Below are 17,140 nucleotides of genomic sequence, written 5' to 3'. Positions count from 1 at the left end.
GGATCTATCTATCTATCTATCTATCTATCTATCTATCTATCTATCTATCTATCTATCTATCTATCTATCTATCTATCTATCTATCTATCTATCTATCTATCTACCTACCTATCTATCTATCTATCTATCTATCTATGCTGAAGAATTAAGTTGTTCTTGGACATATATAATAAAATCAGCCTAAAACAGATTACAAAATTCTAACATTAAAATAGAAATGGACAAAAATAAGTCAGTCTCTGAAAGTATTAAAAATATACTAGTAACCCCATATAAATTTAGAAAAACTATTTTACATACTAAAACCCATAAAATATAAAGAAGCCGAATTAAATTGTATTAAATCTTTTGTCAGAAGATGTACAATAATAAGAACCAGGACAAACTAACAACTCAGTGAGCCATTGTTGTGATTTTGAACACACACAAGTCGAGGTGTGTGTTCACTACTGTGTAAAAGTCTTCAGTCATCCCAAACTTCTTGTTACTGGGCAGCTGTGGCTGAGTGGTTAGAGCAGTCATCCTGCAATGGGAGAGCTGGGGGTTTGATTCCACCAGCAGTCACATGTTGAAGTGTCCCTGGGCAAGACACTGAACCCCTCAGTGTCTCTGATGTGTGTCCCATCGGTGTATGAATGTGATCTAAAACACTGATAAGTCTATAGGTTCAGATTATATTTGTAGAGATGTAGTAGAGTGCTGAATGGATGTGTGTGGAGGTAAATGAGGGCACAGATTGTGCTGTAAAGCTTGATTAGATAGAAAGGTGCTATATGAGTACAGTCCATCTACCAAAGAACTGAATTAGACATTCCATCTTAAAAAGAGGTCTTGGTCTACATGGTTTTAGGGCTTTTCAACGTTTTTTTTAATTTTCTTTGGCATTTAGTTTGGGGTCTAAATGGGGCAGAAGCAGGGCAGCCGACTCAGGACCTGAAAGTCCCAGGCTTGATCCCCAGCCATTCATTGCACATCTCGTAGTGCCTCTGAACAGGACACCCCATTCCTAATTGCTCTCCGGGCGCCACCAGTAGCTGCCCCACTGCCCCACCTGAGTGCATCCCAGGTGCGATGGGTTAAATGCAGAGAGCCAATTTCACCATTGTATGGGAACATCCAGCGATGACAACACATAACACATTATTATTATTATTAGTTTCTTTTTACTCATTTTCTGTCCCGTTTTGTACCTGACCAAGACAAGATGTCGTTCTGTGTCTGTTTGAAAAATATTGCGCAAGCTCACACGATATTTAAGCTCTGTGTTCACAAGAGTCTGTTACAAAGAAAAACAAACAAATTGTTTTGAGCCGAATCAGTGAAAATGACCACAGACAGCGCAGTTATTGATGAATAACTTTTCCAGAAAGCTGCTGAATAAGCTGAAACCAGAAGGTTTAATCTCTAAACTGTTCATTGCAAGTTGCATTTAATCAGTTGACACCTGCTGAAAGCAGAACAAAACAGAAGAAAGCGGCTGAAAAAGCTGAATAGGTCAGAAATGTAAATGGACTGTACTTATTTAGCACCTTTTTATCTTATTAAGATACTCAAAGCTCTTTACAACACAATCTGTGCCCTCATTTACTCATTCATACAGCACTCTACTATATTATCCGCTGTATACAAAGAATAATGAGTGCGTTAGATCACGTTCGTACACCGATGGGACACAAATCAAAGGCAATGAGGGGTTCATTGTGTCTTGCCCAGGGACACGCCGACATGTGACTGCTGGTGGAATCAAACCCCCAACTCTTGCATTGGAAGATGACTGCTCTAACCACTCAGCCACAGTCGCCCCATGTAGCAGAGATAAACAGAAACAGTTGGAATAAATAGAGACATTCTTAATAGATTGTAAAAATCTGAAATTAGCAACAAAAAAATGAAACTGAAATGAACAAAGGTTAGAAATTTAGTAAAAAAAAAAAAAAAAAGAGTAGCTAATAATGGTAGAAAAGCTGAAATTAGCAGAATGAGGTCAAAAGGAGCATACAAAGTTGAAATAATTAAAAAGAAGCACAATAGGCAGAAACAATAAAAAGGCAGAAAAACAAAAAAGACTCAAATTAGCAGGAAAAGTACCTAATAAAGTAGCTGAAAAGGCAGAAAGAAGCTGAAGAAAGCTGGATTTGTCACAAAGAAGGTGAAAAAAGCTGAATCAGAACAAAAGTTGAAATGAGCAGTAAAAGGTTTTAAACAGAATAAAAAGATTGAAGGATGTGAAGAGCCTCATTTATTTTCTATTAGGAAAAAAGCCAGAAAAAGCTAAATATTTTAAAAAGTAAAAATTGCACAAATACTAAAAGTCAGAGCAGGAATATCCTGAATGAGCTGAACATACATGGATTGTTCAAATAGCACATGACACAGTAATGCATTCATTAAAGCATTTGTAAATGCTCTTGGTTTTGAGTTTACTTGATGTTTTGAATTTATTCTTATAAATGAGTCCTCGTGGCTCAATGAGACTAGTCTGTATAAATAAAGGTTGAATGAATAAATTTGCTAGCTACAAATACTACGTATACTTTAATTTAACCCTGTTGATATGCAGGCGCAAACTAGCTTTTCGCAACACCAAAACAAATAAATTGATCCCGCTGAAAAAAAAAAGTACTGAATTGATTCAGTAATACATCACCGTGATATATTTTCGAGTTTAAATCTTTAAAATATTTTATTTTCGCTGACAATCCAAACTGTCTGCTTTTGTCCGGGGTTACTTGAACGCCACGCACTGTTTTCAAGCCACCGCATGAGTTCGATGCCATGTGATTGACAGGTGCGCCGCCCAATCAGCTTGCAACGCGACTCTTTTCTAAAGCGAGTGTATTTTCCTTGTCCAATGGGAGCAGCCGAAGGCGGGACGTTGCCATGGTAAATACGACTTTTTTTTTTCTTTACGCTTTTATTGGTGGCGGACGGATGACGGCTGGAAATTAAGCCCGGCTGAGTCTCAGGCACTTCGAACAGCACTCAACTGTGGAAGCTTAGCGAGGGATAAAAAGAGGAACTCAAAGTTAGCACAATTTAACAAGTAAGTCTTATCTGACGTGATGTATATATTTTTTATTAATTTGCTTCGTATGACACGGGCTGCTCTGTTTTTTTTGATCGTATGATGAGTTAGCTACCTGCATCATAAACAACCTGTTCAGTTAGCATATGTTTTTCATTGTGAGTTACACTGATGCACTTACCTTAAACTTATAACACAACAGGTTTAAAGCAGGTGTGTTCCTTAGTGCTTTTCTTATGGTGGAGCTTGTTTGGGAGGATTAGGAGTCACTTGCATAATTTCATCTTCATGTGAGATGCTGCTATTTTGTTGGAGAAGATTGGGAAATTACTGAGAAATTAAGGGTGTTGTCCTCTACAAGGATCAAGCACTTTGCTCTCACTGACTGTTCTGTCTCCAGACGAAAGGGAGAAATAAAATAAAATAAAATGTATTTGATTAAATGCCCACATTTTCATGTAAAAGTGACAAATTATAAGAAAATAACCACATTAAATGCAGCTTTTTGTTGTTGTCCCTGTGTGTCTAGATGGTGAGGAGCAAAGCTTTGGCCCACTGTGGGTTGGTTCTGCTCAGTTTGTGGTTATGTATCCACTCAGTGCCTATCGGTGTGGAAAAGGCTAAAGACAAGCCTGAGGCGGACAAACTGGATCCACCTAAAAGTGCTGTGAGTTGGAAGAAATGCTTCAAATTCTAGGGATGTTCTTTTAAAACAAAATATATACATGCTGTGCCGAAAACTTCACCAAACGGAGAAGCGTGTGGGCTTGAGGTATCGATCCGATGGCAAACTGGAAACGCCATCTGTGCTGATGGAAAAACAAACAATGCAGTATTAGGTTAAACATTCAAGACTTGGGGTTAAGTGACCAAGAATGTATTTGTAATGGCCCTCATTAGTGTCAAAGCAAAATAAATGTGAGATATGTTGTTTGTCAGGACACTGGCCTGCACTACGACCGCTACCTCAGGGAAGTAATCGAGTACCTCGAGAAAGATTCCCACTTTAGAGAAAAGCTGAAAAATGCCAACTTGGATGACATCAAGGTACATGCTCACTAAAACTCCCACTGTTTTGTAATCTGTTCACTCACACAAGCACTTTTAACTGAAGCCTGCTGTGCTTGCTCTTGGCCTGCAGCAAGGCAAACTGGCTAAAGAGCTGGACTTTGTCCATCACAACTTTCGAACAAAGTTGGACGAGCTGAAGAGGGAGGAGATGAACCGGCTGAGGATGCTCATCAAAGCCAAACATGACCTCAAGGAGGAAAATGGTGAGTAGGCGTCTCTTACTGATGTGTCACTGACACATTTGGGCTTCTTAAAGTTGCACAACTGTTTTGTATTACGAGGCAGAGGCTGGGTCATAAGCAAGAGCTATGCGGTGTAGTTAAACATGTTCTCTGCTCAGCAGCAAAGCAGTAATTTTTTTTAAAAACTGAAATTCAGCTTAAACAATTTCAGGATACCTCTATTACCCAGTAGTGAGTAAACATTGCATCAGTTTTCTGAATGATGCACTCACACAGCCTCAGAAAATGTCTTGAATAAGTGAAAAGTCTGATACATTAAGTTTCAACTAAAGCAGTAAACATGACCTAAATGTGTCCTAGCTGATGCAATTAGTCATTTTCCCCTTTTTTTGTTGTCAGGTAACATGGACCACCAGGCTCTGCTGAAACAGTTTGAGCACCTCAACCACATGAACCCACATACTTTTGAGGTGGATGACCTGGACCGCCTCATCCAATCGGTACCCATATAATGCATTCATCACAGCTATCAGTAGAGCAAAACTTTCTGTTCTTTTATTCTTGGCAATGCAGAGCTTTAACTATCTGAATCATAGCTGTTATCACAGTGACACCACAGTTCATTCTGTTGCTGTAATTACTGCTGTTGGCCTCGTCGGAGTCAAACGTGTTTATTAGACTTGCATATCAGTTCTGTTAGCGATTCTGGCCATTTATGTGTTGCATGTTGTAACTTGTAGCTTCGTCACTAGAAGTAAAGTGATTGGTTTTGCGAGTGCAACAAGTTTCCTGTTAGTTAAAAATAATGGGGAAGTTGGTTCACCGGGTTTGTAATAAAGTGCTTGAACAGTTTGAGCTAAACTTTAAGCATTTTAGAAGTTGCTTTAAAAGCTGAACTGCAGAGTGCCTGATTAATATCAAAAATCTTTTCACTTTTGTTATTTGAGAAGGCATCTGTTGATAAATTATCTGTATCATTAAATGCAAAATCCTGTCAGAAACAATTCTGCATCAAGTGCTGAACCAGTGGGTTTTAGTTTCTTTATAGTGTTTTGTTACTAATTATGTCCAAGAGCAGGCTTTCAAACATTATTAGACCAATTAATTAAAAACAGATAATGTGCACAACCCTCATTAGATTATTTTAATTCACTTACAACAACACTTTTTTTTTTATCTTGTAACAATTATGGCATGAAATTGCTATTTGCAATCAATTTTAAATTTACTTCTGTTTCCATAAATCATGTCAAGACCCCAAACTTGATGTTTAACGTGTCGTATTGGGGTCTCAAACCAAACTTTAGGAACTCTAGTTTTAAAATGTACCGAGTTGATGTTCTGGCGTGCTGAACTTGCGAGTTGAATTTTCACCTTTGTGCATGTAAAAAAACATCTCGCACGTGGACCAAACCAACAAAGGCCCTAACAACGCTCAGTAGGGAGGGAGAGTGATTTATGTTGTGAGTTCAGGTCACAAAAAACAGCATTTCACTGGGATTTAAAAGCTTGGAGAACTTTTCGGAGAGTCGACAGTACACAAACTGTTTCTTGCTCGCTCTTAGCTTACTATTGACAGCAGCTTGAGTTTCAGTGTTTGGATAAAACACAGGATCTCCTGAGTCACAGCTGCCTCTAACCGTTAATATACAGAAAAAAGAAGACTCCGCTCAAACATCACTATTTAAAATTCAGTTACAACTCAGCCCAACATAAACAGCAGGTTTTACTTTGTGTCAACAAAATGTAATATTATACACTGAAGGGTGTTTACTGTTGCTACCTGATAAGCACCTCACGATCTGCACCAATGGAGCTAAACACAAGAAATATCCTATAAGGGATTTTTTTTTAAAACATTCCCTAAAACTAGAATGTCTTGATGCAGCGTGTTTTTCCTCTCAATTTTAGGCAACCAAAGATCTGGAAAACTATGACCAGAAACACCACGATGAGTTCAAGAGGTATGAGATGATGAAGGAGCACGAGAGGCGGGAGCGCCTGAAGAAAATGAGTGAAGAAGACCGGAAGAAGGAGGAGCAGCACTACGAGGAGATGAAGAAGAAACATGCCAACCATCCCAAAGTTAACCATCCTGTAAGTGTTGCATCACAGTATGACAGCATGGAGTCAGCTGTTATCATCGGTCCTTCTTCAGTGTAAGAAGCTCTGTCCAGTCAGGTTTGCTACGTTTTGCTGAACTAGAACAGGCAGTATGTCCACTTTATCATCTGCCTCTCTTTTGTTTTGTGTCAACAACAGATACTAGTGGCTCCATTTGCACTGAAAGCCACCATGTAGAGCCAAATCATTTGCTGTTCAACACCATACATTTCTCTTCAGGATTTTAGTTTAATTAGTAAAACTGCTGCCGTTACAGACCTCCATCAGTCTTCCTTTACACACTTTTCTGTGTAGTATCTTGGGACTGGGAGAGCTGATGCATATGTCCAATGATCATTGTGCAAGAGGCAGGGTATATTATGGACAGGCTGCAAGTCCATCCATGTTGCAGACTTCTTCTAAAAAGTTTTTTGCTGAGGGGAAAAAAAACCCTCACAATTTTCTTATTGTGCTATGATTTTCTCTTTTTTGTTATTGTTTATATGGTTTGTTGGTTATTGTAATAGAAAAATTGCTTGAGGTTTTTTTTTATTTTAACTAATCAAGTTCTGCTGCAGATTCTTTCAATTCTTAAAGACCACTATTTTATTTATTTCTAGTAAATCTAGATTTACTAGAAGTAAATGATACATATACATTGAAAACAGAAGGAGTCCAAGAATAGAGCCTTGCGGGACCCCATAAGAAAAGGCACTGTTTCTTCTTCTTCTCCTCTCATTAAAGTCTTCTTCCTGTTTTTCTACCTTCTGGAAACTGGTGTTTACTTGTGTTGATGTCTTACAAGAACAACTGAAACATAATATTTTGTGAACAAATAGGCTGGATAATTTTGCCAAACTCACCAATGTGTTAAATTTTTTTTTAAATGCACCAAACTTTTGACATTTTTTTCTTCTTACAATTTTTCTTCCCCCCATATGAATGATTGGTCTTGAATTTTGTGCCCTAAGGATGACTTGTTTTACTTGAATCAGTCATTTTTTTACAGTCTACATGTTGTGTGTTTACAGCAACAGTTTCTAAACATAAAAATGATCACACTTGGTCCCAGCTCCAGATCTTTACCTGCATAGTTGATGAAGACATAGAAGTCGGTCTTTTGCTGAAGAAGAGTTTGACAAACTAGAAGTCCAACACCCTGCACGTCCAATTTTTTGTGAGCGCCTATGTTGCTCTCAAAATAAAACAGCATTTTTTTTTGTTTTTAAAAGCCAAATGAACCAAAATGGTGTCAGAATTCAAATTGTAAAGTACCTTTAGTGTTTTAAAAGGTTAATAACAGTCCAAAACAAGATATCAACATTTTTGTGTTTTTTTTAACGTTTGTATGTTCAGGGCAGTCAAGACCAGCTAAAAGAGGTGTGGCATGAAGCAGATGGTTTGGACCCAGAGGACTTTGACCCCAAAACCTTTTTTAAAATGCACGGTAACTACAGGTCATGTTTTTCTCAAACTGACTGTGGCATTTTGATTGTTTGTATTAATTCATGTACAGCTTTCTCTGAGTTTGAAACTTTGTTCATTTACAGTCCAGTGTAAAATCTTTGTCAAATCAAACATGCAGTGTGAGTATGGAGCAGGTGGAGGAGAGCTTGGAGAGGTGGAGGTTTGATCTGGAAAGAAGAGGGGGGGGGGGGGGAGTCAGAAACCATGTGTGAATAAAAATAAGACGGGTGGAGCAGTGAAGCTGCTGAGAGTAGATTTACTGAAGGTGGAAGAGTTAAAGTACCTGAGGTCACTCATCCTGTTAAAACCAGAGCACTAGTGAGCTAAAGAAGAGCAAAGTCTGGGTGGAGTGGATGGAGACGAGTGTCAGAGGCAATTTGTGACAGCAAGAGAGAAAAAGAAGGTTTGGAGGCTATCAAAGTTCATGCTCAATAATCCAGGTACAATAATCCAACAAAGTTCAGTTAGGTCATCTGGACGGTTTCTTTTTTTGTTGAGCAGATACAATGAAAACCGAAGGGGTCCAAGAATAGAGCCTTGCGGGACCCCATAGGAAAGAGGCACTGAAGCAGATAAACTATTACCAACATTAACACAAAAACTCTTGTCGCTCAGTTAATTGTTAAATATGGAGCTGCCAGGGAGGAGGAGGAGACCTCAGGAGGTTTATGGATGTAGTGAAGGAGGATCTGCAGAGGGTTGGTGTGACAGAATATGACAAATAATTCTGTCACACTGTATATCGTTTAAGAATTGTTTGAAATGTTATGAGTTTAATCCTGTATATGATTTTTATGGTGCTTTGCTTTTTATGAGCACTTTAATGTATTTTTTTTTAGAAACAGGATAATCGTGCAGCTATTGGAATGTTGATAACTACATTTCATTGATGTTTTCTGTACAGTGGCTATAAATGTGAAGTGAATAAAGAAGAATACTGGAATAGGTTAAAGTGAAATCAAACGGCCTGCTGTGGAGACCCTGAAAGAGAGAAAGAAAAATAAACATTTTAATGACTTTTGGAGAATTAAATCTTTGCCAAAAATGTAAATTTATAACAATATTGATAATGTGATGATAATGTTGGGATGTGCTGGCTCCTGTTGTTTTTGCAGACACTAATGGAGATGGCTTCTTAGATGAAAATGAACTTGAAGCACTTTTCACTAAAGAGGTAATTGGTTTAAAGCTCTGACTCGACCAATCATCTATAAATGAAGGAGCCTTTGCTGTAACACTTGTGTTTTCTCAAGCTTGAGAAAGTGTACGACCCTAAAAATGAAGAAGACGACATGGTGGAGATGGAGGAAGAGAGACTGAGGATGAGGGAGCATGTTATGAACGAGGTGAGCTTTAACAGTAGCATAGCATTAATGGAGTGTCTGTCACGATCATTATTGATACGATGCTGATGAGCTTTGATTAGACCAGGCAAATAATGAGGGCACATCTCAGCACAGAGTTATTGTCTGAAATATAATATCTGACTTTTTTCAAATATTTCAAAATTAACTATAACCTTAAAATATTGTTCTTGGTATTTTTATTTTTTTTAATCATCTATCATTTGTCAACAGTCAGGTTGTCAATCATAACTTGAATTATTAAAGTTGTGAAACTAAAACTATAGAGACTAGTTCATAAGTTTATACTGGTGCAAGAGGGAATTTAGCACGTTGTCATGAATAATAATAATGGTGACCGATGGTTAAAGTTGCTTCGTGTGTTCTGATTTCCAGGTGGACACCAACAAAGACAGGCTTGTGTCAATGAGCGAGTTCATAGCGGCGACTAAGAGGGAGGATTTCCTTCAAAAAGAGGAGTGGGAGGTAAGAGCAAGATTGGGATTCTCTACTGGCTTGCTTAGGGGTCATATACACCTGAAATGTTGTTCAAATTTTCTGACGCATCAACTCCATTCAATGCCACCATTTCAAAATGGATGACCTTCGATCACACATACTGTTAAATGAGCCTTGTAGACTACATAAACACTTCAGCTTGGTGTCAAAACACAAGTTTTTGGATACAAAATATATCAAGGTGTATAATAATAAATTAATCTTGGTGACGTGTCCATCTTGATAATTCAAAATGGCCACCTAAAAATAGCACAAAGTCCACCGTTTAGCTTCTAAGAGACACTTAGACCTGATTTTATTGTTTAGACTACGTTTTCTGGCATGAAGTATGGAAATGAATATAAGTATATTATATTCATTTCCATCACTTACACATCAAAACTCATGACATTTCAATATGGCTGAGGGAAACAAGTTGTTTTCACAGGATCTACAGTTCGTCTAATTTCTAATAATGCTACCCAAACGTCCAATGAATACGCTCAGTCTAAAGTTAGAAAAACTATAAACGGGTTATTTATATCTATATATTATTGCCAAATAATTTTTATTACAAACCACAAGCACATAATATCCATTTTACAAACCAATACTAGTTGTGTAACATAAAAACAAAAGTAATAACAAGAAAGTCAACCTGATTCTTGTTTACATATTTACCTTTTAATATGAAATTTAATAAAAATGGCCATGCTGCACATGAATAATAGTATGCCATTATGATCCATAACTTTGATTCACATAGACTAATTTGTGTTTATAAAACTCAAAATCAAATGTAGACATGCATTTAATAAACAGTGTAAGACATAATTTGGTCTTAACACGCTGTCCTGTATCCATTGTGCTTCAGTAGAGCACATACTAAACAATTATTTACACGAGAAAGTCACTTCAATAGTTTAGTTCATTATTATTATTATCATAAGAGCCATGCTCATCATTTCTTGCTGTATTGTCACACACCACTGTGTAGTATTTACAATGACGGCTGCAAGGCAAGCAGTTCTTCACTCAACTGCATCTTGCTCCATTGCAGTTTTGCATCCATATTTTGTTAACTCAGTGACTACACGTGGTGCAGATGGATTCAAACACCTGACAGATACATACACATCATCCTCTACATTCTATCCATTATGTTCAACCACTGGAAGATTTGAGCATTTGGTAGGATAGGACTTATTTCTCATTGCCATGTAGATGACTAATTTGAAATGAGGTAGTAGGGCTGCTCTTGTCCTTCTAGATTCTTAGAGCAGACTAGTTCCCAATGCAAAGAAGGGATGGATGATGGACTAGTGGAAGAGTACACCTTACAAAAAAGGTTAAATTGTGTCATCTGGACCAGTTTAAGGGAGAAACGTTTCATCTTCCATCCGAAAGACTTCATCAGTCTGTGGCTTGCCAACCTGATCTGTCCCATAAGTAGCCTTCATTGCTGTGTTTCAAGCCAATCTCCTGTGGGAATCTCTGAAGCAGACTTTTAACACATGCAAGGACCCATCTATCCAAAACAATCAATCATCATGTACAACAATCAAATGTTTTAGGGCGACTTGCTACTCATAGAAACAGACTGAGGACACCAAGGTTAAAATGGTGCACCTTACAAACTGTTCCAAACCTTTGATTTGTGGTGGCAGTTCCCCATCAATTCTTGTTGAACAATTCTTGTTTCCCAGGTCCTGAAAGTACCTGATGGCTGGGTCATCATCACCTATTTTCACGTATGCCTCCACCCAACTTTCCTTGGTTATGCCAAGCCAATAAATCGCCTCCCCCTCAGTCAGAGAAATGGTGAAGACCAATCAGACCCATGGTCTCTGGAGATCCAAATGCTTCCCCTTGCTTGACATTGATTTCTCTGTACTTTGACCATTTCCCAGTGAGGAATTTCAGAGCAGCACTTGGACAAAGCCTACCACAAGACACCAGGTCCATTAGTAGTGTCAGCTCATCTGTATCCGGGGACCACGTACAGTTTTCATTGACATCGCAGGTGTTCAGACAGTCGTATCTGGTTTGGTATTAAGGTGGCAGCTTCTTCATGGCAATGTTCAGCTTCAAAATCTTGTCCTTTGCTTGAGGTTCCATACACCACCACAAGCTTGAAAGATACAAAATGCTGCAACAGACTCTCAGCCAGAAGTATTGTCAACTTTGCTTTTGTGTTTGAGGTTCCTTCAAGGTCATTGTCAGCTTCATTTCAAGGTGAATGTCGTACTCCACTGATGTTGTTGCCCACTTCATCCGTGTCCTATTTTCAAGGACAGCTTAATGTATCTACCAAAGACCAAACAACCTGATATGTAACTGTCCATCATTCTCTCAATTCGATGAGTAAATGCAAGAACTAGGTCAGACAATTTCTGCGCATTTGCTGAGTATTTGAAGTCTTTTAATGTTATGGCTAAACTCGTCTTTCGTTTATTCTTACCCTTGAAAGTTCTAATAAACAATGTACTTCCAGTTGTTAACATAAATAACTTAACTACAGTGTGTACCTTATGCAAATGTAGACAGCATAACAGACAAAATTATATGGAACATTACATTTTGAACCATATTGGAATATTATATTTACCATTAATGTATTAAAGATGAAAATGTAAATAAAAAATACATTGGCCATACAAAAAACATAGGTTTAGTCATTAATATTATGTCTTTGTCTCTTAGAAACTAAATCTTGCAACTTTTGCTCCTTTGGGCAGCCATTTTGAAATTTCAAGATGGCCACTTCACCAAGACTAATGATAGTGTAATAATAATGCAATATCTAATAATAATGATCCATCCATTATCTTTTACCCGCTTCTTCCATTTTGGGTCACGGGGGTTGCCGGTGCCCATGTCCGGCAATCACTGTGTGAGGGGCGGGGTACACCCTGGACAGGTAGCAAGTCCATCACAGGGACAATAATAATGATCCCGTATCCAAAAACATATGTTTAGACACCAAGATGAACTGTTCATGCAGTCTAGAAGACTCATTATACAGTAAATTTGGTCTGAGGTCAGCCATTTTGAAGAGTGCTTTAAAATGGGATTGGAGTGCAGGAAAATTTGAACCCCAATATTTCTGGTATACTATAAGAGTCTATACCAAGGCATTATACAATAAGGCACCAGACTACAATGATCTCTTGTCATGTGATCATTTGAAATGCTGCTCTACAGCTGAACGTTTAGCATACAACCTTTAAGGCCGTATGGAGTGCAAAGTGTTGCAGAGAGGCTAGTTGTCCACAGTGGTCTGAAGAAGAAAATCACAAAGTTGCTCCAATATTTTGTTGAATCAACTTTAGTGGTGTTTATATTTGTCATTACATCATTTTGAGCTCAGAAAATGTTTGTGTTTAAACCTTTTTACTGATTTGTTCAGTTGGGGGTAAGTGACATCTAGCCAGTTAACTACTGTTGTTTTGACCAGACAATATTTATTAATTCTAACATTATACCTGAAGTTTTTATTATTAATTTATGCCCTTTACTTTCCTGCCCTTCAGACTTTAGATCAAAATCCCTTTTACACCGAGGAGGAGCTGAGGGAGTATGAGCAGCAACTGGCCAATGAGGAAAAATACCTCAACCACAGGTCCACTGAGCTGCAGAAACAAAGGGAGGAGCTCGAAAAAAAACAGGAGGAGCTGAACGCTCAGAAGGTGGAGCTAAAGCAGGTGATTCAGGAACATTGTGTTGCTACTGATGAAGAACATGGAAGGTTTTTTTCTGAGTAGTCTGGTTTTGCCCAATTTACCATAATTCACATTTTAAATGATTGTTGCTGATTTCATATTACTGAAATACTTTATTTGCCGTCATGTCACTACCTGTAAACTGTCTTAATACGAAGTTGCATCAATTAGTTACTAGAATGTAAGACTGTGCAACACACACCGTTTGCTTCTTCCCCTTCTGACATGAAACAAACGGGTTAAAGCTAAAAACAAAAAAATTACCTTTTTTTAAAACATGCATTTATGCATGAAACAATGATCTTAAGCCTTTACTTTTGTAGCTTCAGTACAACTAAATAACTTCCTCTATCCTACATCTGCTCAGGCAATGGAAGAAATGGAAAGAATCAAGACTCAAACTGTCAAAGCTGAAGTAAAACGTAAGTACAGTATAACATCTTAGTAACTGTTCATCTCAGAAAAATGAAAGCAAGCTTCAGTAGTACCCCTTCTTTGGCTTGTAGGAGAAAATAACAAATTTCATAATAATGAAACCATAAACTTTTTTATTTTCTTTAAGACTGTAGCAAGAATTATGTTTTACACTAGACTAACCATTAAAGGCATAGCATTTGTTTAAGGAATGCATATCACCCACTGATTTTAATACCAACTTGGTGGTTCTGGTCTTCAGGCTGTGGTACCTCCTGCCAGAGGTCATCAGAGTAAACAGTCCATATTGTGTTGTCTCTTGATTTTATTGGCTCTGGTCAGACAATGTATGGGACCAATGTCCTGGATGGATGGGGAGGGTGTCCTAATGATCTTCTTTGCCGTTCTCACCACCCTCCTCAAATCCTTCCAGTCTGCAGCTGGGCAGCTTCCTTCCCAAACTGAGATGCAACTGGTCATGATGCTCTTGATGGTTCCTCTGTAGATTGTGGTGAGGACATGGGGTGCGAGGGGTTATCTCTTCAGCCTACAGAGGAAGTGCAGATGCTGCTGGGCTTCCTTCACTAGGGACCCAGTGTTTCTTGACCAAGGCAGCTGATTGGCTATGTGCAACCCCAGGAACCCAGTGCTCTCCACCACCTCCACCTTTGTGTTGTTTATGAGCAGCAGTGTGTGATGTGGCTTTGTTTTCCTGAAGTCAATAATGAGCTCTTTTGTTTTGTTGACGTTCAGAACCAGGTTTCCCCACACCAGTTCACAAGGTGTGCCCCCTCTTCCCAATATGCCTGATCTTTGTTGATGCTAATCAGGCCCACGATCGTGGTATCATCTGCATACTTGATGATGTGGTTGGTCTCAGACCTGGAAATGCAGTCATAGATTCTCAAAGTAAAGAGAAGCGGACTCAGAACGCAGCCCTGGGGGACGCCCATGCGCAGACTGATAACGGAGGAGGTGTTCCTCCCCACTTGTACTGTACTGACTCCGTCAGAGAGAAAGTCAATGATCCAGTTCCTGAAGGTGGTGTTGAAGCCTAGTGGAGCCGGTTGTCTGACCAGGTGCTGTGAGATGATTGCGTTGAAGCTGAGCTGAAGTCCACAAACGACATTCGTGCATGGGTGGTGTTCTCCTCCAGGTGTTGCAGGCTCAGGTGGAGTGCTGAGGCGATGGCATCCTATGTTGTCCAGTTGGAGCAGTAAGCAAACTGGAATGGGTCAAAGGAGGGAGTAAGATTAGAAGTGATGTGTTGCTTAAGACGTCTGAAGGACTTCATCATGATAGGCGTAAGAGCCACGGGGCGATGGTCCTTTAGGCTGTTGTTTGTTTTTCAGGCACTGATTGTGCCAATGATTGTGGCTGCCTTGAAGCAGGAGGGAATGATGGCTTGCTTCAGGGAGTTGATAAAAATGTCAGTCAGCACAGAGTCGAGCTGGTCTGCACGTTCCTCGAGTACTCTTCCTGGTATATTGTCGGGTCCTGCTGCTCTCCTGGTGTTTGTTGTTCACTGTCCTGCAGACCTGTTGCTTCGAGGCTCAGGGACTGTTCGTCAGGTGGTGGGTTTCCTTCATTGCTGGCGAGTTGTTTTGTGCCTCAAAGCTGCCAAAACATTTGTTGAGTTCTTTCAGGAACTCTGCTTTGTCATGGCAAGGCATTTTGTTGTCCTTGTAGTTATGTCTGGATGCCTCACCACATACATGCTCCTGGCTGAATCTTGGAAAAAGCTCTGCACCTTCATAGCGTGGGCACGTTTTGCTTTCTTTATGGCGCAGTTTAGGTTGGGTCTGGCTGTTCTGAGCGCAGTGTGGTCGCCAGACGTAAAGTTTTAAGCAAAGACTTTGGGCATTGAGTAGCGTCGTAGTATGTGATTACGCTCTATAGCTAAAGAACAATTCAAACACAATTTGTCAAATGGACTGTACTATTGCATTTTTTTCTTGTTGTTTTGAGGTCATTTGCTGTGGTAGCCATCTTGAATTGGGTAACTTTAAAAGTGAATCGGTTGCAGAAGTACATCCGTGATTACTTCAACATTTGTCTAGTACTTCATAAGATATTTTGCTAGCGCAGATAATGAGCGGAAACACAGACACAGAAAAACTTTACTGTCCACCTCCATCTTTTGGTGGCAGGTGATAACAGAAAATTATTTTGCTAACCAATTGTTTTTCTCTTCTTTTAGGTACTTGTAACATTTTTTTTAATTCAATCACTCCGTTGGCCTCAGTCTTTGATTTTCCAAATCTAACTCTACAAATGTCTGTAATACAATATTGTAAACTCAACTAATTCAGGTTGTGCACATGTGATTTCCTGTTGCAGAACCAGGAGAACACTCAACAGAAAGTCCTCAAACACCAGTCGTACCAGCGCACAGCCAACCACTGCCTCCTGCTCATCAGCAACATCATGTACCTGTGCCAGGACACTCTTAGGCCTCGCCACTGTGCTTTATGAGTGAATGTGTGTGTTCATTGGTGTTTTGTTGAGCCATATTTTTTATGTTCAAGATTTTCTAACCATTTGACAAAAAAAAGGCCTATGTTTAAGAAGCACATGAGACCCTGATTATCATGATTGTCATGCCTCAGTAGTGCCAGTGATATCGCTCCTATTGTCGGCCAGATCAGCAGAATGAGCTAAACCTGAAATGTGGAGCGGCTCTAGTTTTCTTTGTGGGCAATTAGTACGTTTTGTTTTGTGTTTATTTAAAACTTTTGTCACAACTAGTCTGTGGGAATTTCTTTGGGGAAATGGAAAGACAGGGATGTGGTAACGTCCTTTTGTTTAGTGCACACTTATGATTATACAGTCTCTTTCAGGAAATAGTTACTTTTATTTTGACTAGAAACATTTTGAGTCCTTCCAGCATAAAGTTTTATGTTTCATGTGTACATTCCCTCATAATATGTTAATTTTTGTTGCAGTTGATGCAGCAACAGATCAGACCAGATGACGTTACTGTAGAATATATTTCGTTTTTTTTTTCAGGGTTTTTCTCTCAACTTTGTTTACATAGTTTAACAATTTTGATTTCTAAAGTGAATCTTTAAAGTTATGTGTGCCAGTACTCAGTTTGTACATCTTAGGTCATATTCATTATATTTAAAGTATTTATTTATTCTTTAAATTAACTGGAAAGCAAACAACAGAATATAGTTTTTATTATAGTCCCATAAGAAAAATGCAGAAAGTCATACATGTTTTTTTCTTAAAGGAGTTTATTTAATTATATTTTATTGCTGTAGGTCTTTCGCAAAAGCAACTTTTTAACCGAAGCAGCAGCAGGTTGTAGAT

At 38.8% G+C, this 17,140-nt stretch overlaps 1 protein-coding gene across 1 annotated transcript; it reads left to right on the top strand.

Annotated features, from left to right (window-relative positions):
- The first annotated feature begins 3,554 nt into the window (after positions 1-3,554).
- On the top strand, positions 3,555-16,278 carry nucb2b (nucleobindin 2b). The gene is made up of 12 exons (XM_037683267.1): positions 3,555-3,692; positions 3,965-4,072; positions 4,167-4,299; positions 4,678-4,778; positions 6,190-6,375; positions 7,738-7,828; positions 8,964-9,022; positions 9,102-9,194; positions 9,588-9,677; positions 13,223-13,393; positions 13,779-13,833; positions 16,166-16,278. The coding sequence occupies exons 1-12, from the start codon at positions 3,555-3,557 to the stop codon at positions 16,276-16,278; spliced, it is 1,338 nt and encodes a 445-aa protein (XP_037539195.1).
- The last annotated feature ends 862 nt before the right edge of the window (positions 16,279-17,140 follow it).

The sequence above is a fragment of the Nematolebias whitei genome, chromosome 10 (genome assembly GCF_014905685.2).
Source record: "Nematolebias whitei isolate Nwh7 chromosome 10, NemWhi1, whole genome shotgun sequence".
In the NCBI taxonomy this organism is placed as follows: Eukaryota; Metazoa; Chordata; class Actinopteri; order Cyprinodontiformes; family Rivulidae; genus Nematolebias; species Nematolebias whitei.
This window is presented reverse-complemented; position numbering and strand designations above follow the sequence as displayed.